General features: G+C 42.0%; 1 protein-coding gene across 2 annotated transcripts in view; it reads right to left on the bottom strand.

The window, feature by feature from the left end:
- LOC130482484 (palladin-like) overlaps positions 1-27,869 on the bottom strand; it is an 81,075-nt gene that overhangs the window by 7,646 nt on the left and 45,560 nt on the right. The window contains exons 3-9 of one of the 2 annotated variants that reach the window (XM_056855218.1): positions 23,858-23,993; positions 22,666-22,767; positions 20,334-20,384; positions 19,255-19,476; positions 13,698-13,847; positions 3,404-3,498; positions 906-1,038 (exon numbers count right to left, since the gene is read on the bottom strand). In XM_056855218.1, the coding sequence (XP_056711196.1) occupies positions 906-1,038; positions 3,404-3,498; positions 13,698-13,847; positions 19,255-19,476; positions 20,334-20,384; positions 22,666-22,767; positions 23,858-23,993 (889 nt within the window). The remainder of the gene's footprint in view (positions 1-905; positions 1,039-3,403; positions 3,499-13,697; positions 13,848-19,254; positions 19,477-20,333; positions 20,385-22,665; positions 22,768-23,857; positions 23,994-27,869) is intronic. The other variant, XM_056855219.1, reaches the window with a different exon arrangement.

Here is a 27,869-nt window from a genome sequence, read left to right as displayed (position 1 = left end):
GCAGTAATCTAACCAGGATTACACTTTAAAGAATACAGTTCAGAGCTGACAAACTATATTGACATATATTATTAGGACTTAAACAGCCTAACATGGTTGGGAGTTGAAAGCATGAAAGCAAAAACTTGGAAAAAAATTATTGAAAAATATGTAAAAAAAAATCGTATAGTTTGTATGAAGAGGACACAAAAGTTAATCAGACATTTTAAAAATGCAACAGAGAATTACCACTCGTCAAGTTTCCTTCCTTTCTGCTCTGCTGAAGGCCCAACATGAGATGGATTGACTCAGTAAAGGAAGGAACAGTCTTCAAGTTGCAAGGCTGTTAATGATCGGATGGATGTTCTGGAGATCATTCATTCATAGAGTCGCCATAAGTTGGAAGCGACTTGACTGCACACATCACACACATTTCACCCCAAGTAAAAAGTAGGCTCTATTTTGGATATTCATTTATTTAGAGCCACTAGAGGGAGCACATATTTTGCCTATTTTCAGAAGTGGTCTTATGGTTGATTTTTCTGAATGCTATTTTTCATATAGCAACATTTTATAATGTATTTTCCATGTCTGGACTAACGGCCTTTCAGTATCTGCTGAAGTCTGGAATAAAAGTGCGGTTCCAATGGTGCACTGGAAGTCAGCCTGTACATTTAATTAACGTTAAAGTCATTAAATCAGGAACCAATTCAGTAGCCACACTTTTCATGAACTCAGACTGGTTTGATATACAAATAATAGTGCGACAGCCTTCAAGCAAAATGTATTCACTTTTAATTATTAGGCTCAGTCCTTCACTTCTAAAATCTCCTCTGTGTATTTGATAAAAATAAAAAGATATAAGTGAATTGTAAATCAATCCAGGTAATCTCTATTTGGAGGTTAAAATAAAACTAAAAATGTACCTTGCAGTCCATTCTGCAAAGTTTTCCTTCTTGAACTATCAAGTCTCCTGGGGCCTGCAGGAAATGAGGTCGGAAGAAGCGTTCTTGGATCGGTTCGTTTTCATCTCCGCTGTCCCTTGATCGAGATCGAGGTCTGAAGAGAATGTACAACAATATTCTTTTGAGTTCTAACAATTTAAGAAATCTGATAGAGTGCACAAATGCAACTCAGCATGGTTTGAGGGGGACACAGTTAGGACACCACCATCCTGTACAAGGCAACTCCATCTAACTATGATTGCTGTAACGTCAGCTGGATTTCCTCTAGAACAGGATACAGCTCAGTCCACTGTGTATGAAGGACTGGGCTGAGATAGCCAGAAAGACTATAGAAAGACACATATACAAGTAGTGGGCCTGACAAACTCCAAGTCATGTCTCTGCCATACTGCAGCACTGAACAATGTTGCTATACTTCGTCTGAAAAGAACACTTGTACCCAACATGGCAATGATGACCTACATTGGCATACCAGTATAAACTGTCCACTTATTTGCCAACAGTTATAGGGCTGGCCCACAAATTAAAAACAAACCCACCCTACTTTCGCTCTACTGATTGTTGGGTCTATTTGCTAGAAAATTAATAAACTACAGGAAGGGCCAAGATTGTGTTAGCCCCAGAGATGGCCTTGCCAAGAGGCCACAGCCACTTTTGATAGTGGCTAACTTTGTCAGTAAAGCTTCCCACGTGGCAAAGTTAACAGGGAACACCTCCAAGGTAGCACAGATTACATAGACGGCTTGTAGGTTTCCTAGCAGAATTACCCTGTGGTGGCACCATTTTGGAAAAGGAAGTGTGCCGGCACCATACCGGAAGCACTTCCTTGTGGGAGCAGTCAACCCAAGAGGTGGGATGTGCCAGACAGTCATGGAGGCTGAAGGAAGAGGACGGGGCTGGGGAATGGTAAGAATGGTAAGAAATTAAATGAAAGAGGTGACAGGTATAGTGGTAGGAGGAAAGAGAGGTAGTAGGTGTAGCAGGGAGGAAAGACGTATAAAAGTGATATCCCACACTACTTAGAAAATCACATTTTGGTATAAAATTCTGTATTATAAACCAGAAATCCCTGTTCTGTGTCCTGATGCCCAATCATGCAGCAATGCCATGAAGAAGAAAGGGAGCTTCTGTTGTCTTTCATTTTTAAAATGCTTTTGTTTTAAACTATTTTAGTTGCTCTACTCTAATGGACTAAAGCGGAAACAGAAGTATATGACCCTTTTCATTTTCTTCTCACTGCTCCGATGACTCCAGAGACTTCATAAAGTTCAAACTAGGTTTTGAACTGGATTGAGATCTACCAATGTTCCTTAAATATTTCTTGGCCTTTGACTGGACAGATTGAGTGGTTGTCTCAACTTCAATATGGGCAAATAAATTGAGCCAGAAAATGAAGACATGGGAGAGCGAAAGACAATCTTGGCATGTCTGTTAGGACATAAATTCAAGTTGAGGCTTCCTGTTTATGAGTCACATAAGGTTTGCTCTGTTCTACAGTCATCGAAAAACAAGTGCTGACAGAACCTTGAGAACACAACATGCCAAGATTCAAATAATTTTGAATGTATTTTTTTGGGGGGGGAAGCCCTAACACAAGATTCTGTGGAATGGTCCAGCCACACGTATCTCTCTATATACCAAAAGTGTGTGATATTTGTCCTACAGCTGGGGATTTGGGGGGAGGGCCCACTGGACACAACCCTGCCAAAAGGAAACTTAATTGTGTGATGAACTCCCACTGAAAATCAATGGAACTCAAAAGTGCTTCACTTTAGCTGCATCAGGCTCATTACTGCACCTTTCAGCTTTCTCTGTTTTCTTTGTCTCTTTGCCATAATTATCTACATTTGTCATCCTCACTATCATTTGAAGTTTACAGCATTACAGCATGCAAATACACTAACTAGTTTCCATTGTGAAAGCATACGACTGTCCAAAAGATTTAAATATAAACCAAAAGTTTCTTTGTGCAATTTCTAGAGCATGGCCTTTTCCTAGAGTTTAGTTTGCTTTACTCCAGGTAGTTGTAGTTGGGAGGAAAGGTGGCACCAGAATGATTATCTAGCAAACTCCAGGTCAAGGCCACAAAAAGCTGCTGATGAAGCAGCTAAATTCCACTAGAGAATGCCTTGGTATTCCTAATTCTTAGCATTTATATTGTGTTTGCAGTGTTCAAAATGCTTAAGAGTCTTGTGGCATGAGTTACAACAGCCCTGTAAGGCAAGCCAATGAGCTCAGAGGTCTCTGGTTCAAATCTTGCAGGTGACCCTAGTCAAGCCACTTTACCTTCACCTCCTTTCTGCAACTTGGGGACAATATTACCAGTCTATAGGGTTATGGCAATCCTTGCAACAAGATAATATATATGAAAGACTTGGAACACTGGAGGAGTCAGGGAGATGGATTTTAATATATACAGGAAGAAAGGAAAGAAGGAAAGAAATGCATGACTAGCGTACCTTCTGACATGAGACTGGCTAGGTGGTGTTCGGGGACTACGTCCTCTCTGGTTGACAGCTTGGACCATCAGCCTTCCTGTACAGCTTACTCTGCCCTGTCAGTCATTGGGGAGGGGAATGAAAAACAGTTACACCAAACAGATCTCTTAGCAATTAAGGCAACCAATGTCAGCCCTTGCCATTCACTCAGTTTTACCAAATATTTCTAACAAAATTGTTAGATGTTCTTTACGATAATGTGTGTATGTCTATCATGGCATAACCATAGTTTACAAACCAAAAGCTCCTGCAAGACAGGAAGGTCAATGCAAAGGTAGATGGTACATCTCAGGGGCAGTTTTTAAGGGCAGGGGGAATGCCCAGCCACCTTAGGAAGGCAGAATTAAGTAGGCAGCAACTGCAGCAGCCCTCCAGCACTCACAAAACAGCCCTGCTTTAACTTGGACAAATGGGCCAGTGCAGCCTCTAATCATCAGATGTAGAATCATGACCATGATAAGCCATTGTGTGATGGCATGCCAATAGGCAGTGCGTGTCACAGCGAAGCAAGACTGCTGCTGGTTATTGCGGCACAAGGCGTCTCAACGCATTCAAAAGGATGTGTGCATGAAACTTGCTTCCAGCACAGAAATGAAATGGGGCAGCTTTGTAAACGTAAGACCTCAGCACGCAAAGCAAATCTTAGGTCAGGGCAGCTATCCGTAGCCATTAAACGCAGTTTCCGACACTGAACTCGTTTAATTAATTCCAGCCTTGGTCCAGCATTTCTAAAGAAACTTGCTGCCCACAGAATCATGTGCGTTGGTAAGCTCCCATTGCCGTTCTTGAAAAAAAAAAGATGTTTAAATATGGGATGTTAGTTTTTCCCACAACGTAACAGGTATGGAGAGGTTAGTTATCCATTAACAAAACTGCCCATTAATCTACACTTCTCTAGGGCTTCAAAGTCACACCAAACACATACAGAACAAGCTGCACAAACATAGAAAGTGCTTGTAGCCTCTCAGCTATTGTTTGCTTGCACAAATATATATAGATGTGGGGGGGGGGGGGAACCCACACCACCTAAATGACGTATTTCCACAAAGGCAGGATATAAATACCAATAAACACAGTTATTTACGCATGGCCCCTTAATGCACTGCTACCACACATGGAATTTGTTAACCAAAGCACTGGCTTCACAAAAGAGACTGTAATCATTCTAGTCTACAAGTTCTTGACAGTATGAGTTTCTGATCAGCGGGTAGAAAAGTTGGACAACCCAGCAGAACACTTTGGGCTGTGAGCCAGAGGATCCAACAAACAAGTAAAAGAATAAGATGGTATTAAAGATATCAGCTATTGAGGCATCCTATAAGTTCCTTGGCTGGCTTCAACTGGCATTTGGGGCTAATCCACACTGGGCTTTTAAAAGAAAAAAAAAGAGAACGAGATGGAACATGGAGAGGAAATATGGGGTAGGGGAACAAGCAAACTGAAAGCTTGAGAAAGGCAGCCATATGCAGTTAAGATTAGATTCTTTGTTGCTGGTTGGGTTTAAAAGTGGTCTGACCCTAGGTCTGAAAAGAATGAGTGCTGCTGCTTTAAACAGTAGTTAGGTGACAAAAGGTGAGAATGGCAAGTGGAAGGTCCCGGGTTCAATCCCTGGCATCTCCATTTAAAAGGGCAGATATAGCGGATGTCTGGGAAAGGCCTTTTTCTGCCCGAGACCCAGAAGCAGCTTCTATCAGTTAAGGAAAGACTCTGTGGCTGGAGTGCTCAAGACCCTTCCCGTGGATTAAGACCCAATGAATACCATTGAATTTACTTCTGAGTAGGCCTGCTTGGGATTGCTTCCTGTATCTCTTTTTCTGTCCTTCTCCAGCTGCTCTGCCACACACAATTCTACTTTTGCCTCACAACCAGTGGAAGTGGACAAAGGCCTTTTATGCATGGGTTGGATCTCCCTGATTGGACCTGGGTTCATTGCACATTAATGTAACCCAATTTGGGGAAAACTGTATGCATTGGCTTGAATGATCAGGGACAAAACTGTTAATCGAGCCATGAATACAGAAAAGCAGTCTCCCAAGCTCAAATCAAGTCCCACCCCTTTAAATGCTGCTCTGTAATTGGCTTACTTCGCAGTGCTCCCCGTGAGAGAAGATTTCCTTCCCCCCAAACCCAACTGCCGCATAAAAAAGCATTTTAAGAACAAAAAACAAAAAAAGGAACAATCTGAAAGAACGGGGAGGGGGGGAGAGAAATCCAAGCATTGCTTTTAAAAAGGCTTTCTTTTGCTCAGAAAGAGCTCAGAGGAAGCAGGAAGTACTTGAATCCCCGCCTCCTTACACACTGCTTCGTGATTGGCTGTGAGAGAAGCCAATCTTTGTTTCCCCGTTTAGTCATCTGCATGCTGCTTTGAGCTGGGCTGAGACGGAAAAATCGATTAACAGAGGAACGGGAAGACCCGGATTGGTTTTGCATCGAAACAGCATCAAGCTACCAAGGGATGGGATATCATGCATACTGAAAAGTTAGATCCTGGCTGAAACAGGGAATAAAGGAGGTTGCAGCGACCATGCATAAATGATTCATGCAGTGTGGAAGGCCCAGGATATGGTGATGGCTGCCAGCTTGGAGGGCTTTAAGAGGTGAGTAGACATATTCATGGAGGAGAGGGGTATTCATGGCTGTTAGTTAGAATGGATATTAGTCATGCTGCATACCTATTCTCTCTAGTATCAGAGGAGCATGCCTATTATTTTGGGTGTGGTGGAACACAGGCAGGATGGTGCTGCTGCACTCGTCTTGTTAGTGGCTTCCTGGAGGCACCTGGTTGGCCACTGTGTGAACAGACTGCTGGACTTGATGGGCCTTGGTCTGATCCAGCAGGACCTTTCTTATGTTCTTATGTTATGTTCTTAAGGCGCCATCATTGTGTGCTGTAGACATCAACTGCAAATGAAGACTTTACAGTCTTGCAATCCAGAATACAAATCAACAGTGGCATCCTAAACGAAGGTACACCCTCCTAACCCCTTGGCTTCAATGGATTTAGAAGGGTTAACTATATGTAGGACTGTATTGCAAGTGTGCTTAAATCCCTCTGAAATTTAGCAGGACTAAAGTATTCTTAATCATGTGCTGGCTTGCATCCTACATTTGCAACACAAAAAACACTGCTGTGGGATTACTGGCTGGGTGTACCTTGACAGTAAACACGAGATCATCTATGTTGTAATCAGAAAGATCTCCATTTTCAAGAAGAAATAGCATTATATATGTAAGCCCTTGGAAATGAATGTTCATTTTATCTCACAGACAGCATGAAGTATAGTTTTCTACAATTTTTGGCATGCTTAATTTCATTAATATGAGTAACAAAAGGCAACAAGTGTGAACAGAAATGTTTCAGAGCTGAAACTGTGCCTATTGGAATCTGGCTGGGGTCAGTGATTTAATAAGCTCATAAAGGGTTAAGTAATTTGGATCCTGAGGACCCCAACAATGGTTAGAGCTGGAGATCAAAAGGTGGAAGTCCATGTTCCCATTATTTTGGCCAATTTAAATAACAAAGCAAATCCCCATGTTAAGGTAAATTCCATAGTCTGGAAATGAATTCTTAAGTGAAATTTTTATTGAGTTTAGAAACATCTGGAATCTTTAGAGCTCTACTTTAGCCATCAATATAAATTACACTTAACTAGCACAAAGTACACTCGGTTCTTCTAAATTTACTATCTTCATGCAGGAACTCAAAAAGAATGTTCCCCTACCCATCCCTGACCACCAGTGAAGCCTTGTTCCAGTTACCAGCTTATTCGGATGCTAAATTGCCATCAACCACACACAAGACTTTCTCTGTAATGGCCCCAGAGCTGTAAAATGTCTTTCCACACAAGGTCATCTTATCTACTTCATCTCCTTTTGGATACTGAATTTTTTCCCTTTAATTGTCCTGCAGATTCTTGGGAGTTGGCCTTCTAAATCATTGCTTTTAAATTTACTAGCACATTTGTTTAGCTGTTAGAGTTATTGAAATATTAATTTTTTATCAAAAAGTGCTTTGAGAATATTTTTTGTGGGAAAAGGGTATAGAATCACAGAGTTGAAAGGGGCCAAATGGCATCTAGTACAACCCCCTGCTCAATGCCGGATCAGCCTAGAGTATCCTTGACAAATGTTTGTCCAGCTGCTGCTTAAAGACTGCCAATGAGAGGGAGCTTACCACCTCCCTAGATAGCTAATTCCACCATTGAACAACTCTTACTGTAAAAATTTCCCCAATATCCAGCAGTTACCTTTCCACCTGTAATTTAAACCCATTATTGCATGTCCTATCCTCTACTGCCAACAGGAACAGCTCCCTGCCCCCCTCTAAGTGACAGCCCCTCAGATACTTAATGAGAGCAATCATGTCCCTCGCAACCTCCTCTTCTCTTGATTAAACATTCCTAACTCCCTCAGCCTTTCCTTGTAGGGCTTGATCATCCTCGTCACTCTCCTCTGCACCCACTCCATTTTGTCCACATCCTTTTTTGAAAGGAGGCCTCCAGAACTGCACACAGTACTCCAGGTGTGGCGGCAGCCTGACCAATGTAGTGTACAGTGGGACTATGATATTTTATGATTTGGATGTTATGCCTCTGTTGATAACACCCTAAGACTGCATTAGCCATTTTTGTTGCTGCATCGCACTGGTTGCTCATATTTAACTTATGGTCCGCCCGTACCCTAAGATCTTGTTCACACACACTGCTACCCAGAAGTGTAACCTCCATCCAATATGTGTGTTCCTCATTTTTGTTACCCAGATGTAGAACTCGGCACTTATCCATGTTGAAGTGTATCTTTTTTTCATTCACCCACTTTCCCAGTGTTGAATTCTGTGTCTACTGGTGTGTTCGCTGCTTTTCCTAATTTGGTGTCATCTGCAAATGTACCCCCTCATCCAGATCACTGATAAAAATATTGCCAGGTACCAGGCCCAGAACTAAGCCCTGTTTAGCTATTAACTGGACATCTCCCTCCATTCAGATGAAATGACAAATACTCTTTGCGTATAGTTCTCCAACCAGTTCTCTAACCACCTAACTATCCTAGAGTCCACAGTATTCTAGTTTACCCATCAGAACATCATGGGGAATCCTGTCAAAAGCTTTACTGAAATCCAGCTAAATAATATCAACAGCATTCTTTCGATCAAGTAGGCTCATCACTCGATCAAAGAAGGAAACAAGGTTGGCCTGGCAGGACCTGTTGTGGACAAATCCATGCTGACTTTCCCAGATCACCAAGTTGTCTTTCAGGTGCTCACAGATTGATCCCTTTAAAATCTACTCCAGTATTTTCCCTGGGACAGAGATCAGACTGACCTGTAGTTTCCTGGTCATCCCTCCTCCCTTTTTTGAAAATTGGGATAACATTAGCCCTCCTCAAGTCTTGTGGCACATTTCCCGTCCTCCAAGAGGTCTGGACATTGATGGTCAAAGTCTCTGGAAGCTCCTTAGAAAGTTCTTTGAGCACTCTCGGGTGCATACCGTCTGGCCCGGGGAAACTTGTACTCATCCAATGCAGCCAGGTGCTTCTCAACTACCACTCTGTCCATGTCAATCAGCAGCCCAGACACCATATCTTGCCTACTACCATCTCTAGAAACCCGTTCTCTTCTTCAGGGAAAAACTGAAGCAAAATAGGCACTGAGCCTTTCTGCTTTCTGTCTGTCCTCTGTCACAGTTTCATCCAACAGTGGGTCTATCACCTCTTTTACCTAGTGATTGCTCCTCATGTATCTGAAGAAGCTTTTCTTGTTGTAGTGAGCCTCCCTGGCCAGCATCAGCTCACTGTGAGCTTTGGCTTCTCTGTTGGTTTACCTACAGTGCCTAGCAACCCGCAGATACTCTTCTTTAGAGGTATGTCCTTGCCTCCAGTTCTTGAACATTTCCTTTTTCTCCCTTTGCTCATCATGGAGTTCTCTGTTCATCCATATTAGCTTCTTGGATCCTCTACCATGTTTCCTTCTTGTTGCCACAGCGATGGCTTGAGCTTGCAATAGCTCTTGTTTTAGGACAGCCCACCCTTCATTTGCTTCTTTCCCTTCCAGCAGTCTTGCCCATGGAATGACTCTCATCATACCTGTGAGTTTATTAAAGTCTGCCCTACAAAAATCTAACAGACACATGTGGCTACAAACTTCCTTGGTCCCCACAGCAAAAGGAATTCTAGGAGGCCACGGTCACTTGCCCCTAAAGTCCCCACCATCTTCACCCCATCTACCATCTCTTGCCTGTTGGCCAATATTAAGTCGAGTATGCTGAGCTACTGCAAATAATAGATAAATAAAATGAGGCTTAAGGAATTAGCAGGCAATTTTAATCCCACCCATGCATAGAAGTTTATGTTGGCGAAGTTCAAGTCAATTAAACAGTAGAAAGCTGCTCACACAAAAGTATGGGGAACAGCATTCAAAAAAATTCAAGAAGCATTGAAAGAGAGAGGCCACATCTCTAAATCAGGCCTAAGAAAATGGCCTTGTATGAGGATGTCCCATGTACTGAGAGAGAATGGTCAGTAATCTACAAGGTTGTAAATAGTATATTTACCATAAGAGAAACAAAATAACAGAAGGCATAAAGAACAACAGAGCCCTGCCATGAGTACTTTGACTACTGAAAGAGTTAAAAAAATTAGGCTGAAATTACATAGGGAGATAAAAAGAGTATTTGTTAACTATTTTTCTATTTCAAATTTCAATGTGAATTCAGGTGAGTAGCAGTCAAACCTCCATTTCTGGATAAAGGCCTATATCTCAATGTCTTTTAGACATCTTCCCTGTTCTGGTCTATCCCTTTCAGGTTCACTTATCACCTCAGACCCAAAGCATATCTACACTCAAAAAACAGGACTGCCAATATATTTTTATCATACAAAAAAATGTACTGCATCACCAGATGTTTTTCTCTACTACTACTTCTAAAGAGGAATAATTTGGACAGTTTTCTAGTAACTTACTGGAACCTCCCCCCGCCCCCCCCCCCAATGCCATCTTATGTTCATGTGTTATAACAGAGCACAAATTGGTCGTGTCTGTACTGGCTCTGAGGCCTATGGACAAACTTCCACCAGTGTTTAGGATTTCAAAGCATACTTATTTCCATTTATGATGATATAACACAACTGGAATCTAGATGTTCTGGTGTGAAAAGCTGGTGCATTAATCCGCTGCTGCCTTTGGTCTCTAATGTACTGTTAAAAGCACAGTGGAACTGCACTAATGCCAGGAGTCATAATTGTGTTTATTTGGAAATGATACTGTGACGAGAGAATTATAAACGTTTGGATGAACCAAGTAAAAGCTCGTCTTTGTTGCACAATAAAATAAACTTCCAGCTTCATATCCAGACTTCTCTGGTTATCGTCCAACATAAATACATCTATCAAGTACTCTTTGTCCAATAGCTAAAGAGGAATTAAAGCTGAACGTTTCTATTTTTATTTGAAAAAGCTTGCTTTTTTGGTACTGCTTACAGTTACTCTTGGCTATTAAAAAGGGGCATAATGATAGGACATGAAAAGGAATAATGCTACTCCTATACGTCTCTGACCTGGTCCATACACAATACCAATAGCCATGGCTTAGTATGACAGAAGAAAGGCTCAAGTTCGCGTGCTCCCTCCTGACCATGCATGCTGGGATCCCCTAAAAACCACAGTTAGGTCTTCTTTGTGAAACTGGCAAACTACAGTTTGCACTTGCCCTCTATGCCAGACTCGAAAGCCACAATGGTTTCCAATCCCGTCTTGTGTCAAGCACAAGCTCTAAGCTTTTAAAGACGTTATTACACAGAATCAATATCCAGGATGTGCCTCCTATTGGGAAGGACACAATCCTGAAGAAGTGACTCTTGCAGAGATGTAATGAGTACCCTTCTCTGAGGATGGATAATTCTGCTCTATAACAGCACCAGGAATTATTGGATGTTCCAAGCACACACATGTATAGATGAGGCAGAGATGCTTATCCACTGCATAGGTGTGGCAACTGCTCAGCAGTGAATCCTACAGAGATGCAGCAGGCAGATGCTCATACAGGTACAAGCTCATTAATAAATAATTACTTAATAACTAATTCATCTCTTGCACCTTCACTAGTATGCTCCAGCAGAATCTGGAAGTCACTATGGCAAAGTCTATGTTGGACACTGTGTTTGACCATACTATTGCCTTTATATGGAAGTGGTATTTATACTTTATAGTTTTATATCAGGTTAAGGTTGCTGTTAAGTCATACATCTTGCTATCAGAGGTACCGACAGATCTGGAGTTTTGCCAAAAAAAAAAAAAAAAGGAACTATTACAGTATATACTCGCGTATAAGCCGAGTTTTTCAGCCCCAAAAAAGGGCTGAAAAAGCCGAACTCGGCTTATACGCGGGTCAGTACGGTAGGGGAGGGGAGGGGGGAGGAGGGAGGGGGGAGGAGGGAACTTACTGCTGCCGCCGCCGGCGGGCCCACGCCGCTTCCTTCTGCCAAGAGCGGCCTGGGGCGGCCTCCTGCAGCTGCAGGGAGGCTGCCCCGGCCCTCGCCCGGCCGGGCCGCCACTTCTCGCGGGCGAGAGCGGCCTGGGGCGTCCTGGGACGACTGCCCCGGCCCTCGCCCGGCCGCGCCGCCGCTTCTCGCGGACGAGGGCGGCCTGGGGCAGCCTTCTGCAGCTGCAGGGAGGCTGCCCCGGCCCTCACCTGGTCGTGCCGCCGCCGCCGCCAGGCCCGTGCCGCTTGCTGCCGGGAGCCCAGGTAAGCCTGAGGGGGGGGAGGGGTTATAAGCCGACCCTTGGCTTATACGCGGGTGCCTAATTTTTCCCCATTTTTGGGGAGAAATTAGGCACCTCGGCTTATACGCGGGTCGGCTTATACACGGGTATATACGGTATAGTTATGCAGCCTAGCAACATTCATAAATGGAGCACAATAGTCTCTGAGAGCATAAGCTATGCCTTAGCAATAGAACAGGGTTATTTTTAAACATAAATCCTTCTTGCAATTTTGGTTTTGGCAATATGTTTGGTGCTGCCCACCACAAGGCATCATTGGGTAGTCTATCCCACTGCTTTTTGCAAGGTTGCAGGAATGGACAGCTCGTAAGTGATGTGCTGTTAAGTAGATTTGGGCTAAAATCTGGCACACGCTTATGTGACCGGACTGGCTTCCAAGCAAGCATCAGGAATAGAGTGTCGCTCTTCTATGTATTATGTTTACAGGTTTATTTATCCTAAGAAATATGGGCCTTATCTTAGTCAAGCTTCTTGGAAATGTAAATAACTACTCAGATTAGAAAACAACAGTGTCTCCTGGATCTCAAGGTGACAAGTCAATACCTATAGATATTGCTATCTCTCTGCATAGTGTGTGCTTTAAGGCTTTCTTCAGTGTTCATGTTACTAGATTTAGAATGCAAAAAGAGATCCTGGCCTTATACAGAACAGTATTTGTTAACTTGATATTTCAGTGAGATGATGCATGCTAGGTAGTATAACTAAGAATACACCACATTTGACTATTTTAGCTTGGCTTACACAACTTGTACAAGGTATGTTGATGTAGGATTTAGAACTGAACAGTCATTAAACAGGGCTTCCCCTACTTGAATGCCAGTTCACTCTGTGCTGTCCATGCTAAGGGGCAGATCTGCATTTTAAAACAAACATAGGGCTGACATCCTCTGCTGGGTTTCTCCATTCTCCCGCTTTAGTGAAAGTTACCCCATATACTGACATCATAACCCACAATCACTGTGTGTGTTTCCCCATGCCACACCACTTGTGTGTTTCCCCATGCCGCACCACTGGCTACACTGGTATGGCAAAGAAACACATTGCAACATCAGCAGACGGCTGTTTTACCATGGTGGTAGAGGGCTGCTGTTTTCATCAGCAGTCTTGTGTTTCTCATAACATAAAAGGTGAGCAGGAATAAAAGCTTGCACAAATGATCGTGTTTTATAAAGTCCAGAAGCCCTTCAACACAGGATGTTTCAAGTTTGTTCAAGGAACATGCTGACAAACTGGCAGTTGCTCAGAAACGGATCTCAATGAAAAACAATCCTTATAACAACCTCCCAATGGCACCTTGTTTTGAACTTGGCAACCTGTACGTCTCCCACCCTACTGGTGTGGGATGAACACAGATGTCTTACGTTTTTGGGTTGTTCTAGAATGACATCACCCATCAATTAAATTATTCAAAATTCAGATGTATACTTACAGGGATTTGTGCCCAGGAGCATGCTTATTCTAGAGCCAAGACTTGGCTTACCTGTGGGTTGGCAGCCATGATAGTATAATTCCCGTCATCATCCAGGGTGGAGGCTGTGGTGTGGAGAGAGCAGGTCCCATCAGGTTCTCTCTGCATTTTGTAGTGCTCGCTCCGTTTAGAGATTTGCTTCCCATCTTTGAACCAATAGATCTGCACCCAAAAACATGAGAGAAACAATAAAGAAGGTGAATACTATAATAATTTCTCAATAATATTGTCAGGCCTTTGCTGTTAGCAGGAGTAAAGGCTCTTGACATGAGTAGGCCAGTTTCTGGGTTCTCATGCCTGTAAACTCTGTGTACAGTTTCGCTCATCCTGTTTTCCACAGCTGCCCTCTAATGTTTAGTCTTTCTTCCTGGGAATCTCTTATCTCGGGGTTGCTTAGCCATGTTTACCTTCACAGCCTGTAGTGCTTTTAAACATGTAACCTGCCTATGTTTCTCCATTACCAGCTTCACCTGCTTATAGGCAGTCAGTCCTTTAATCTGTCTTTTTGCTTCTAATAAAGTATTACTGCTTCATAGCTACCTGCCTGGATGAGTTTGCTTATGGGATTCTAGGGTCAGACTCCTGATCCTGACAAATATGAATGTCTCAAAGGCTGACAAGAGTACTAGGACTCAGAATTGCTGCCACATCTTGCTTAGCTGGCGCATCACCTCTTCTGTAAAATGCCTGAGGTTTGACAACTTAATTTCTAGGGATCACAGTGAGATGAAGAAGATCCGACTCCAATCTCTTAGGCATTATGAGCAGCTAAACTCCTTTAGTTTAACACCTTATTGTGAAACTCAGTTACCTGTCAGAAGCCAATGGTGGCAACACTATGTAAACATGGGAGTTACTTTTTCTTAAGATTTGTTGGTGGTAGTTTGTTTCTAAGGGACTCATAGAATTGCACTGATGGAAAACTGCTGGTCAAGACAAGCTTCTGTTTAGTTGGGCTGAGCCAGAACATAGTCACTAAAAACCTTGCCCCAAAAGGGTGATATGAATCAGATTTGAGCCAGCAGGCAACATTCCCTGTGCTGTCCTCCTTGCTCATGGTCCCCCACACATAATGCCACCAAGGACTTGTTTGTAGTCAGACTAATATCAATGCATGAACCACTTTGAAATATTATCAGCAATTATGAAATGAAAGAGAAAAGGGCGCCTTTAATTTACAAAAGTAAAGACCAGAACAAGAAAAACAACTTCTTTTTTTTTGCTACCCACTGTATACAGACTTAGATTTGTTTGACTTCTGGACCAGTTCTAGCATCATCAAGCATAAATACTTAGGAAAAGATGTAACGAACGTGCGCAAAAAGCCACCATCATAGAAATGAGTTGTTGGGATTACACTGCAGGCCGATAGAGGGGCTGCACATGTATTTAGAGCTGAAGGGAAAATCACTGGTAGTGGTGTAAGGAAAGCAGGATTTTCCTCAGTATGGTGGTTTAGGCCAATCAATAAATCCCTTTACAGCATTCATTACTCCAGTCTCCAGCATCCCACTATGAATGAAACGGTGCAGGGAAAACTCATGGGAAGAGCTTTAATCTTGTAAATTCTGTGATGGTGGGTTTAATAATTAGAACTGGCATCAGAGTTGCTGGCGAAAGAAGCTAATCAGGAACAGAGGAGAAAAGGAATGAATGTTGCAGGAAGGATTTTAAAAATGGCCCCAAGGAGGCACCATAATAATTGACAACATGAGCGTTTTTTATATGCTATGGTTATTTTGCTTCAATTATAAGATTATAATTAACAACATGAGAGTTTTGCGTGTTATCGTTATTTTGGTACACATTGTATATTTACTGAAGGCTATTTATGTATGTGGCTTAGAATTTCCTAGATTTCGAAGTTAGCTCTTACATCTATAGTTTAGCTTACTTCTCTTGTCTTGAGAACCTTATGTGTTCCAGTATCATTACAGCTACAAGGCTGTTTCAGGTTAGGAAACTAGTGGGAAGGGGGAGACTTACCCCCCCCCCTTGCAATCCATTCAAAACTGGATCCCTGAGCGCCTGATAATTAAATTTGAAAAACTGCTGGGAGATGAGGAAACATACCTTGTCTGGTTTGACCCTGACAACTTTAAAAGTGGATTAGACAAATTCACAGTGGACAGGTCCATTAACAGCTATAAGGTCTCCACGTTCAGAGGTGATATACTTCTGAATGCCAGTTGCTGAGGGCAGCAGCATTTGCCCTCTGTGCCCTTTCTGTGGGCTCTCTCATGCATCTGGTTCACCACTGTTGGAAACAGGTGCTGTGGACTGATCCAGCAGGGTCCTTCTCATGTGCTTAAATTAGACCTTCACTCTGATGAAACATTACTGGATCATCACATTTCCAAGCAAAACAGTAGATCATCCAATGTTCACGTAGGCTGCAGCAGTGAGTGGAGTCTTCCAAGTTCATCATCTTTCCTGATGCTTGAACACCATCCATTTATTACTGAGCTGTAAGGGCAGGCCTTTAAATTCTAACAATATCCCCTCATTTAGCTAGCTGTACTCATGGGGCTTGCCCTGAAGATTGCTTGTCAAAAGAGAAAACCCTTCCATGTAGGATTCTCAGGTACTAACGAGGTCAAAAGATTTAATTACACTCAGGCATCAGTTATACTTGCTTCCTCGTGTACAGACTTGCAAAACTTATCTGCTGCCAAAAAAGGACTTATTAATGTGTTTCCATATGCTGACCTAACTTTTATTTGAATCACTAAAGATATGTTATCATTTCTAAACCTATAGGTTTAGTAATGACATAACTGCAAAAATAAGTTTGAGCTTGTATGCTTCGTAATGTTACTTGACATCTGTTGGTCTTGTAAGAGCCAGTAATTATTTTATAACACACTTCTTTCATTACAGAATTAGAAGGCTTGCCAGGAATTAAATCAGCAGGGATACATGCTCACATTAAAGTGTGTATACCTGATGTCCTAGATTAACATGATTATAATGTTGTAAACTTTACTTCCATATATGGCTTTTTACTTATAACTTGATTGTGTAATAATGAAATACATCATGTCCATTCTCTTCCCCAATCTCAAAACAATACACTATATATAGTCAAAGGACCTGTTTTTGCCTCTGGAGTTAATGTTATCCCATGATGCCATATCTACTTTGATTTCACAGTTTTTAAAAATTGCAGCTTATCAAATTGTGATCAATTATACTCAGTTTAGTGGAGTGGAAATGAATTATGGGGAAAAAACTATGCTAATTTTTTAACATGTAGACATCTACACTTCAGAATCTGAAATTCGTCATGGCGTTTCAGCTAGTCCTCCTTGGGATCCTGAATGGGTGGAAAGGTGGTATAAAAACTTTTAAAATAAAATAAACTATGTGCTCATACAGATGCATGGTTCTGTAACTCAGTCAACTGGTTACATTTCCAAAATAAAAAAAAAAGCATGAAATTTCAAACTATTAACAGTGTGACATACTTTGACAGGACATTTTGGAGGACATTGATTCATAGGGTCGCCATGAGTCGGAACTGACTTGACGACACTTAACACGCACATACTTTGATGGTATGCATAATGATATTTCATTATCTGGGTTAGACATTTACTACAAATTATAAAAGAAACCCCATTTCAAAGGTGGGACACATATTCATAAGATGAAATCTGCCACAATTTATACTCAGTTCTAATAAATAGGTACTTTTATTTTCACATGGTATTCTGGTTAGATGGTACATGGGGGAACAAACAAAAAAACCTCCTCTTGCAAAAAATACACTGCATAAGCTGCAGTTCTAAGGACACTCTTTTAGGACTAAACCCCATTGAATAACATGGGCTTACTTCCAAGTAGAGTTGCTTAGGATTGCTCCCTTAGCATATCTAGGGTTGCCAGCCACCCAGCTAGTATTTCCCACCATTGCTCTGAGTGCTGACAGGAGAAAAATACAATAAAATAAATTGGCCATCAACCAACAATGTGATGTCACTTCCAGGAACACTTGCAAGTGCTCTCATGCCTCTTTAGGAATTAGCTAAAATTCTATGGTAAAACCACAGAATTTTTGGCAGTTCTTAGAGGGCCTGACATAACTTCTGGAAAAGACTAGAAGCCATGATGTAATACCTCTCGTTAAGAACAAGCAAAAGAAAACACCATAACATAGTGTGCAAGCTTTCAAGTTTTCTAGAGCTTTGTATTAGGCTGGATTTTTTTTTTAAAAAAAAAGGTCTTCCAGGCCATGCTCTTAAGATCCCTTTGTCTGCATGTTGAGCAGAATGCTCAGGTGACTTCAGTGGATGCTGCATGTGATAAGTATCAAATTCTACCCATGGAATTTTGGGAAGATGGAGCAAAAAGCAACAACAACCCAGAAGCCGTCCAATTAAAAAAATAAAAAAATCAGTAGTTAATCAAACGCAGTACTGAAGAAAACTCTTCATCAGGCCTCTCCTACCACTATTTTTTTTAAACAGCCATCCAGCATGGTGTAGTGGTTAAGAGCAGTGGTTTGGAGCAGTGGAGTCTGATCTGGAGAACCAGGTTTGAGTCCCCTCTTCTCCACATGAGCAGTGGAGGCTAATCTGGTGAACTGGATTTGTTTCCCCACTCCTACACACAAAGCCAGTTGGGTAATCTTGGGCTAGTCACAGCTCTCTTAGAGCTCCCTCAGCCCCACCTACCTCACAGGGTGTCTGTTGTGAGGAGGGGAAGGAAAGGTGATTGTAAGCCAGTTTGAGTCTCCCTTAAGTGGTAGAGAAAGTCGGCATATAAAAACCAACTCTTCTTCTTCTGATGAAGAATTCTGGGCCCTTGAAAACTTGCACACTGTGTTGCATTATTTTGGTTTGAACAGAGATCTCCAATAAGTTGAATGCCACATCCTGCCACTTCCAGTAAGCTCTGAGGAACGTCTTACACACAGACATATACAAGCAGGCCAATAGTGTCATGTGGCCATGTCGCACAATGACCTTGCCATGACATGAAAGCTGCCAGATATTCAAGTTCCGCCTTCACCTCCTCCCCAATTTGTGCGAATTGTTGGCCCCCATTAAATAAAACAGGAAAACACATGATGTACATTTATCTGAATCTCCATAAGAGCAGTTGTACGTATTAATACGGAGGAAATCCCATTAACACTATGAGGGGCCCAACTGGAAAGTTGGGCCAGCCACATGTATTTATTCACATGTTGGCCCCATTCACAAACAAAGCAGTGCCAGGAAGGCAATTTTTTACATGACACAAAGTGTGTGGGTGAGAAGAGCTAAAGCTGCCCCTCTCTTTACCTCATTGCATTGTGCGGCTTTCGACATTTTTCTCTTCCCGGACGTTAGAACCACTCAATATGTTATTGTTAACAATATTCAGTCAAAACTCCCAGTTTCTATAAATTTTTCCCACCTTAAAACAAACGTTGATTTTCCCCCCTGATGGGCTAAAGCTGCGAGGGTTATGCATGTAGATCCTCCCACACCTCCTGTATGTATAGGGAAAGCACCTATAGATCTGTGTCAAATCTAGCCTGGTTCTCTTATGTGCAACTCCAGACAGGCTTCCATTCCCTCACCTTTGGCTTGGGATTTCCAGAGACTCTGCAGGTAAATGTGACTGGCATTCCTTCAAATATTTTGTAATGTTTCAGCTTTATCTCAAAATATGGTGCCATGCTATTATCCAGGGGCTCTTCTCCATGCTCCACCTCATCATCTGACTCTTCCACAGGAGTCCTCTCCAGACGAAATTCGATCTCGCTGATCAACCTCTGCTCAAAGCTGGAGACTTTGTATTCCTACCAAAGACAGAAAGTCCAAGGGGTAAGTCCCATCTTTATTTGATAAATAGTTCGACATGCTCCTAATTAACTCCATCCTGCACTTTCCCTTCCCCCACAATCCATTAGGATTGCACACAAAAAAGGAAACTGTATTATATAGACAAGCAGATTGTAACAACCTCAGTCCTAAATGAGTTCCTTATGAAACAATGGGCGCATGCAATAAGATGCCTGGGTTGCATTTCAAGCCATCCTAAAACTTCTGCTATGCACTGACAATCCTCCCCCCCTCAAATTCTTCACTTCAATTAGTTTTCCCTGAGAATGCAGCTAAAAAATGGCTGGAAACAGATGCCCAGCGACCATGTGGCAGATGTTGGCAAAGATACTGTGGCTCTGCCAAATGGAGAGGTGGTCATCCAAAAATTCCAGCCTTGGCACAAGCTCAGTGACACAATCTTCCTGTGGTGGAGAGGCAAAGGATAAAGATAATGCTGGATTTAAAATGTCTTGTAGGCTATGGAAGACCATCTTTCCACATGGATAGAAGTGCCACGTGGTTACTTGTTAAAAGGCTGGGGTGTAGCTAGAGCTTTATTGTGCACCATAGTTTCCAGACACACACACACACACACACACACACACACACACACACACACACACAAAGAGTCACCTCTAGGAAAGATATAGCACATGTCTAATCATAGGAAATTACTGAACAAAACACCAAAATATTATGCCTTTTAAAGAATTATGCCCTGCAACAGAGGAGACCAACGGTGAATGTCTGGGGTTAGCATTGTAAAAGCCAGGAAAGGAAACAGAAAGACATCAGAGGACAGCAAACCCAGAAAGAAGGAGAAATGTTTAACCTTTTGAACATCCACAGGAGTCAGTACAGAAGCATCAAGAGAGCCAATTTCCTGTAAAGGCAGAAGAGAAGAGGGATACTGGAAATAAGTTAAATACCCAGCAGTCTCAGAGAGCTCTTTTGTTCAAATCCACTACATATGATAACACATGCCAGTGATTGACTAGGATGGTCTGAATCACCGACGCTGGCATTTCAGTGAAGAAGTAGAAATGACTGGTGACTCTTTAAAGTCTATTTTTTCACTTCGCTGCTGGATTTGGGTGGTATCCAAAAATCCAGTTTCCGCATGGAGAAAACAAAAGGGATCTCAAGATGACAAGGACTGTGTTTTATCGTCAAACACTGAAAGATCAGAGAGATAGAATGAACAAGAACAGGAGCAGATGTTAAAAGTGTTCTTCCACAGTATGCCTGAGGGGAAAGTGAACGGAAAGCCCTACGCCGTATGGTACAAAGGCTCTTAAAATATTAGACATGGCTTTGGCTAAAGCACCCTGACTTTATGGGAATTTATTCTCTTATACAGTGCTTTTCCCATGCCATATGCAGATACTACATTTTTGCAGATCTAAGAGAAATTCATGCATTAGTTATTAAACACAATCACCCCAATCCAACTATAGCTATCTGCCAACAAAAATCTACACTTGGTCTAGCTGGTCCCCAAAACTGCTCGTTTCTGCTTCAGGTTGACCTGCTGTTAGTTGATTTGACTGATGAGCACACATCCACGTTTCCTCTGTTAGGGATTTCTGCACATTTCCTATGCAAAACTTTGGCTTTTCCAAGATTTATTATTACTTCATGTTTTAAAAGCTGATTCCCCCACCCACCCACCCACAAACAATGTAATATTTAAGATGTTGGAAGGAAAAAATGGCACAATCCATATATTTAGAAAATGTGTTTGCTGCCTTTCCAGACCTGCCTGAGGCAACTCATGACATTTCTTTCTATGCATGCAAGTCTGTTTGCATGGAACAAGATCCCTTTTGGGAATAGCAGTGCCCTTTCCTCTCACTCCCAGCCCTTGGCATCCAGCTCTAGTAGTACCTCCATGCAGTTGGCCATGACTGCCAATGAGAAAACAGCTCCGCTCCTCCCCAGTGCCCTGATATATAAGCTACTCATACCAGGACCAAGGCTCAAATAGTAGCCCTTTTCACGAGTTACAGCGAATGTACATTCAATCTATGTACAGTGTACACTTGATTTATCTAAAGTGATTCTCATGTTACATTCAATGCATGTACAGCTGAACACGTAACTTAAACATTTATCCAGGTACTTGTTCCTGGTTTCATATGTAAGCCAGTGTGGTGTAGTGGTTAAGAGCGGTGGTTTGGAGCAGTGGACTCTGATCTGGAGAACCGGGTTTGATTCTCCACTCCTCTACATGAACGGCAGACTCTAATCTGGTGAACCGAGTCGGTTTCCCCTCTCCTACACATGAAGCCAGCTGGGTGACCTTGGGCTAGTCACAGCACTCAGAGCTATCTCAGCCCCACCTACTTCACAGGGTGTCTGTTGTGGTGAGGGGAAAGGAAGGTGATTGTAAGTCAGTTTGATTCTTCCTTAGGTGGCAGAGAAAGTCAGCCTATAAAAACAAACTCTTCTTCTTTTTTTCTTCTTCTTCTACATTGGCTCTTTCTTATAAACAAGTGTACATGCATACATGCAGATTGTACAAACATGTTCACTGTAATATGGGAACAGGGCTACTGGCAAGCAACAGTAACTACCTACTCTTGCTTTGGCAGTGTCCTACCATTTGGCAGTGTCCTACCTTCTGCTTGAAACCTGAACTAAACTAAATTGTCTTAGAAATCCTGCCTTTTCAGTCCTGTATTACACTTTCTTCCTCCCTTTAGAGGGGTGGTGGTGGGGGAAGCAATGTGACATCCTGTTCACAGAAACGATTTTAAGTCTTCCGTCACTCACACCCAATCAATTATACATGGGCTGGCTATTATGGGATTCAAATACAGTTGAGGCATGGCACACACTGACATTGAGTGTCTAGTTAGGGCCTCAAACTTGTCTATTTTTCCTGCAGTCTGAGGTCTGGTACAGCCGACTGCACTCAGGCAGTCAAAGTTTGAGAATTTCCTGAGGGAGGCAGAAAAGGAAGCAGCCCTCCCTTAGCAGCGGTTTGCAGCTCAAGCCAAAAGACCAGTCAAGCATGCCTCTCTTTTCAGCAAAAAGGCAGTATCTTAATCAGTCCTCCAGAAGAAAAGAAAAGAAAAAAGTAAAAGATGCAGAGAGAACCGGCAATGGAAAAAGAGAAAATGGCGATTGTGCTTTGCAAGAGGAAAGCTACATAGCAGCACCTGGAGCACCACGTCTTCTTCTGGCTCCTGCATACTGAAGACGCTTGCAGCACTGTCAGCCCCTAGCAGTCGACGAGCCATCTTTTCCTCGTAGGTTAGCTTCTAAACCAAAAGGAGAAAAAGGAGTTCTATTATCTCAGGCTAATAGGCACGAGGAGGACATGCTGAACAACTGCAGCACGTTTTGACACACATCAATATAACAATTTATCTTCTAGAAGAGGTTTCCCCAAATCTCTGTAACCAGAGGTACACCTTTTGTGAATTAAAATTAGAGGCATACTTCATTCTTACAGGCTACAGCCATGTATATATATTGCTGAGGCACTCATCCGGTCACACCTCTTCCAATCAAAATGCAGATTACTGACGCAAAGAGAGGTGCAAAGTGCAGGCTACACAGAGGGTGCTTAATTTGGCTATCGCTCTGCACTGGGATCGATGTAATGATTAAATTACATCTACTATTAAAAGACAGCAGGATCATCTGTTACATTGTCGTTACAGTGCCTAGTTTGGGTATTTAAAGTGCTTTGTTCGATTCATACTGAAATAGTATGTACCAAGGAAAAATTGCTTTTTAATGCTATAGAGCTGTCAGGATTTAAAAAAACCAAAAAAACAAATCTGCACTGCAAGACAAAATGTTGTTACTGATATTACTTCTCAAAGGGAAATAAGACAAATGATAAATCAAGTAGTCCATTAAATACTACTTTTCTTTCTCAGTTATAAAACTGTCCACTGAAAACAGAAAGGCTAAGAGCATAAAGGAGTATGAAGATCTTGGATCTCATCTTCAGATAAAGAAAACAAAGTTATGAGATGGATGTAGATGTTGCTAGCACAAAGAAAACTCTATGAAAATTACAAATATTTGTTTCTCTCTCAAACTTGAACAGATTAAGCTGCTTTACATTGAATCAGACCACTGGTGCGTCAGACTATTGTCTACTTAGACTGGCAGTGGTTCTCCAGAGACTCAGGCAAAGGTCTTTTACATCTCCTACTACTTGATTCTTTTAACTGGAGATGCTGGGGATTGAACCTGAGACCTTCGGCATGTATAGCAGATCCTCTGCCACTGAGCTATGACCTTTTTCCTTTTCAAACATGAAATTTTAGGGAATGGCTCAGAACACATCTCAAAATACTATGCCCAAAGCCCCCTCTGAACCTTCCTGTCACTTACTGGTTGACCATTGTTCAACAGGTCTTCCTTGAAGCGAAGCTTTCTTTCCAAGTCCTGGATAACTGCATCTTTTGTGCCCTGAATTTCTTCATCAGATGCAATCCTAGCAGTCCTGCCTGTTTTCTTTGGAAATCCCCTGCAAAGATACACAAATAGTTTACAGACCTAATTGTTTCCATTTGCAAAGACAGCAAGTGAAGCATTCATTTTTTGCAATGACATTATTAACTTACAACATTATTGTTTAGTAATATTATGTAACATTATCAAGTGGTATGACATAATGCACACTTAACTTGTGGAATTCACTACCACAGGAACAAAAATGGCCTTTAGCTTAGATGTTTTTTTTTTAAAAAAAGGATTAGAGAAGTCACACAGATCAGTCTCTTCACTAAAACCAAGTTGTAAAATATTTGCTGTGTTATTACAAATAAATAGCACAGGCCCCTAAGCAAACATATATACCCTAATCAAACATTCATTTTTGAAAGAAACATGTGAAAATGCCCTAATCTGAATCAGACCATAGGTCCATCACAGTCAGTATTGTCTACTCAAACTGGCAGCAACTCTCCAGAGCCTCAGGGAGAGGTCTTTCACATCACCTACTAACTGGAGATGCCAGGGATTGAACCTGGAACCTTCTGCATGCAAAGGAGACAGTGCAAGGAAAGGACAACTGTACAGAGAAAGCTCTTAACCTCATTAATAAATACAGCCTCAACAATGAAGAAGCAGTTTCGATATATGTTAATGCAGAGGAAGACTTCAGTAATCACAACAGCAATATTTAATCAAACTCTGTAAAGATTTACCATTAATCCTAAATTCCTTGACTGTATCAAAACAATATCTTGTATCCTATCCCTCCACTTGACCACATTTGAAGCATTCCTCTGGGCTCCGGCCTAAGCTTCTTTCCTCTGACAGAACAGCCTCTTCTATTAAAGGAAGATTCTTTGGCCCAGAGGAAGCTTTCAGGCTTGGCTAAGGACCACACCAAATGTTATAGCATCCATGGGTCTCACCTGTGGACGCCAATGCTATTTGAGAGAAGCATTCAGCCATTTAAAAATGCCACCCAGGGGGGCTGTTTTGGCACTTGAAAAGGTGGAAACAAGATCACCTGGTCCTGCCACACTGCAGCTTCTCACAGAATTTTTAAATAGCTGAATTCTTCTCAAAAATGGCATCAGACCAATGGACACCAAAATATCTAGTCTGGCTCTCAGCTGAGTGGTAGTATACAAGCCAATGTATCAAACTCATTTGCATAATTAACAGAGGTTATAAAAATAATATTCACACAGGAACTCACCAGAAGGGGGTAACAATCAGTTCGTTTGCTTTAAGCATAGAACTATTTGATGCATTTGTTAGTTCTACACAGAATGAGGAAATGTTTAAAACACTGACACCATTAATTCAAAATTCATCTACAAACAGATGATATATTATTTTGCCTTCGTCAAATTCAAATTTTAAAAAGAATTATATTTTATATTGCTGGTATCTAATGTCAAAAAAGGTAAAAGTTACATGATGCTATTAACTATAAGACATGTAATCCCCAAAGGAAAACTATATGTGGTAATTATGTCTCAATGTACAATTGTTTTGGGCAAACATTGTAGTTTATCCTTCTTTAATTCTTCTCACAACGTACCACTAACTTCCAATATTAATATGTATTAAAAAGGCACAGCTGCTTAGAGGTTGATTTATTGACAGTTGCAAAAAGAGGTACTGCTAAACCCCCGATAAATTCAATGCCAGAATTTCAAACACCAGAGAAATTCAAAGCCCCTGGCAGAAAAAAAAGCACAGGAAACTTTGCTTAAGAGTTGGCAATCATTGACTTTTGGAAACAAAACATATGTATTTACAATTGCTTTTTGGGACTTTATTAATCTTAATATATTACAATTTAATTGCCTCATGTATACATTGTAAGGTATTATTTTTAAAAAGCGGGTTAGACAAATTCATGGAGGTTATGTCCATCAACACCTATTAGCTATTACAGAACAATGGAACATCTGAAGCTCGTTACCTGCGAGCAAGGTTAGGCGGTTGTATTTATGCCCAGTTAGTTAGGTGTGTGGGGAAACAGGAACGCCTTGCCCTGCCTTGCTACGGACCTTGCGGCATTTTTAAATGCCCACCATTTTGCTCTGAATTGGTGACAGCATCCCTGGATTGTCCCAAGGGGGCACCATAATGTCTAGTTGTGACCTTATGAGCATTTGAAAACAAGATGCTGGACTAGATAGACCCTCAGTCTACAGTGGCTAGTCATCCTGTTTTATATGGGATAGTCCTGTTTTAAGTTGACCTTTTCTTTGTCCAGTACCACATAGCAGGCCTTTTTGGAGCCTGTTGTAATGTTCAAGTGAGCATGCATGTCTGAGCTGAAGACTGCACAGAAGCTCAGTTTTCCTCCTTTCCTCTACAAGACCCCATTGGAGGCTAATTCCGTTGTAGCTTTCCTGAATAATAGTGCTCATACTCATCATTTTCATCTATAAGGGAGGTGAAATCGCCAGTCACTTCCCTTGCTTCATGGAGAGCTCTGAGAGCTCCATAATGCCAGCTCTGGGTTGGGAAATACCTGGAGATTTTGGGGGTGGAGCCTGAGGGGGGGGTTGGGGAGGGGACTTCAACAAGGTATAATGTCGTAGGGACTACCTTCCGAAGCAACCGTTTTCTCCAGCTGAACTGATCTCTGTCACCTGGAGATCAGTTGTTAACAGTGGGAAATCTCCAGCCACCACCTGGAGGTTGGCAATCCTAGCTTCACAGCAAAATAGATTTAAGAAATGTCCAAGAGCTTCTCTTTATGTGGACTTTCTTCCTCTCCAGCTCTAAAGACATCTCAATTCTCCCTTATTTCTCTGCCCATTTCCCACAACTGAAGATTATTCTGCAAAGGCATGTGCAACCCAGGTAACCCAGGTGCATGTGTAACTCCTTTACATATTTATAGCATACAGAAATAACACAGAGACACAATGTGAAGCTAAAATCTGCCACTGTTTCTGCCCTAGCAACCAGTAATCAGAGGAACGCTGCCGCTGAAAATGATGGTTTCATTTATACATCATGGCTAACAGGGTTGGATTACGTTAGCATTAGATTAATAGTGTTACAATAATATCCTTCACTTCCCATACAGAAAACCCTTAAGTCTATCTTTCTTTAAGCTTTGTTTTGCAAATGGGGGCTCAGACAAAAAATTGTGGCGTGTGTGTGGAGGATTAGCTTTCCCACCTGGGCTGCAAGTTCCTACAGAGCCACCACTTTTGCAACTTTTTGGATGGACTCACTGCTAATACACAGGTGCAGAGAGATGCAAGGGTGCCACACCCTCTTCCCTCTCCTTGCACACAGACTGAGAGTAGGGTTGCCAGGTCCCCCGTCGCCAGTGGTGGGAGGTTTTTGGGGTAGAGCCTGAGGAGGGTGGGGTTTGGGGAGGGGAGGGACTTCAATGCCAGAGAGTCCAATTGCCAAAATTGCCATTTTCTCCAGGTAAACTGATCTCTATCAGCTGGAGATCAGTTGTAATAGCAGGAGATCTCCACCTACTACCTGGAGGTTGGCAACCCTAACAGAGAGGACCAGCATAGAGCTGTAGAACATTCTTTTTAGCACATACAGTTTCAGAGACTCTGTCCTCCCAAAAGTTCTTCCTTACTTCCTTTCTCTCCACTTGGCCTGATCATCCCCTGCCATTTGTCCCTTCAATGCTCTGTGCATACTTCCAATGCATATTTCCCTTCCCCACCAATGAGGTCACAATTCTAGCTCTTCTTTTTCCTGCCATGTGACTTACTATAATGAGCTTGTAGCTCAGTGGGACCCATTTATCCTCCTGGGTGTTAAAGTCCTGGATCTGAAAAGGTTAAGGACCACTAGTGTAGGGAATATAAACTCTAGTTGGTCCCACAATGATGAGTGCACATTTACTTTTAAGTGTTATAGTCTCTACTGTGATTTGATTTAATTTAAA

This window comes from Euleptes europaea, chromosome 9 (assembly GCF_029931775.1).
Source record: "Euleptes europaea isolate rEulEur1 chromosome 9, rEulEur1.hap1, whole genome shotgun sequence".
Lineage (NCBI taxonomy): Eukaryota > Metazoa > Chordata > Lepidosauria > Squamata > Sphaerodactylidae > Euleptes > Euleptes europaea.
This window is presented reverse-complemented; position numbering and strand designations above follow the sequence as displayed.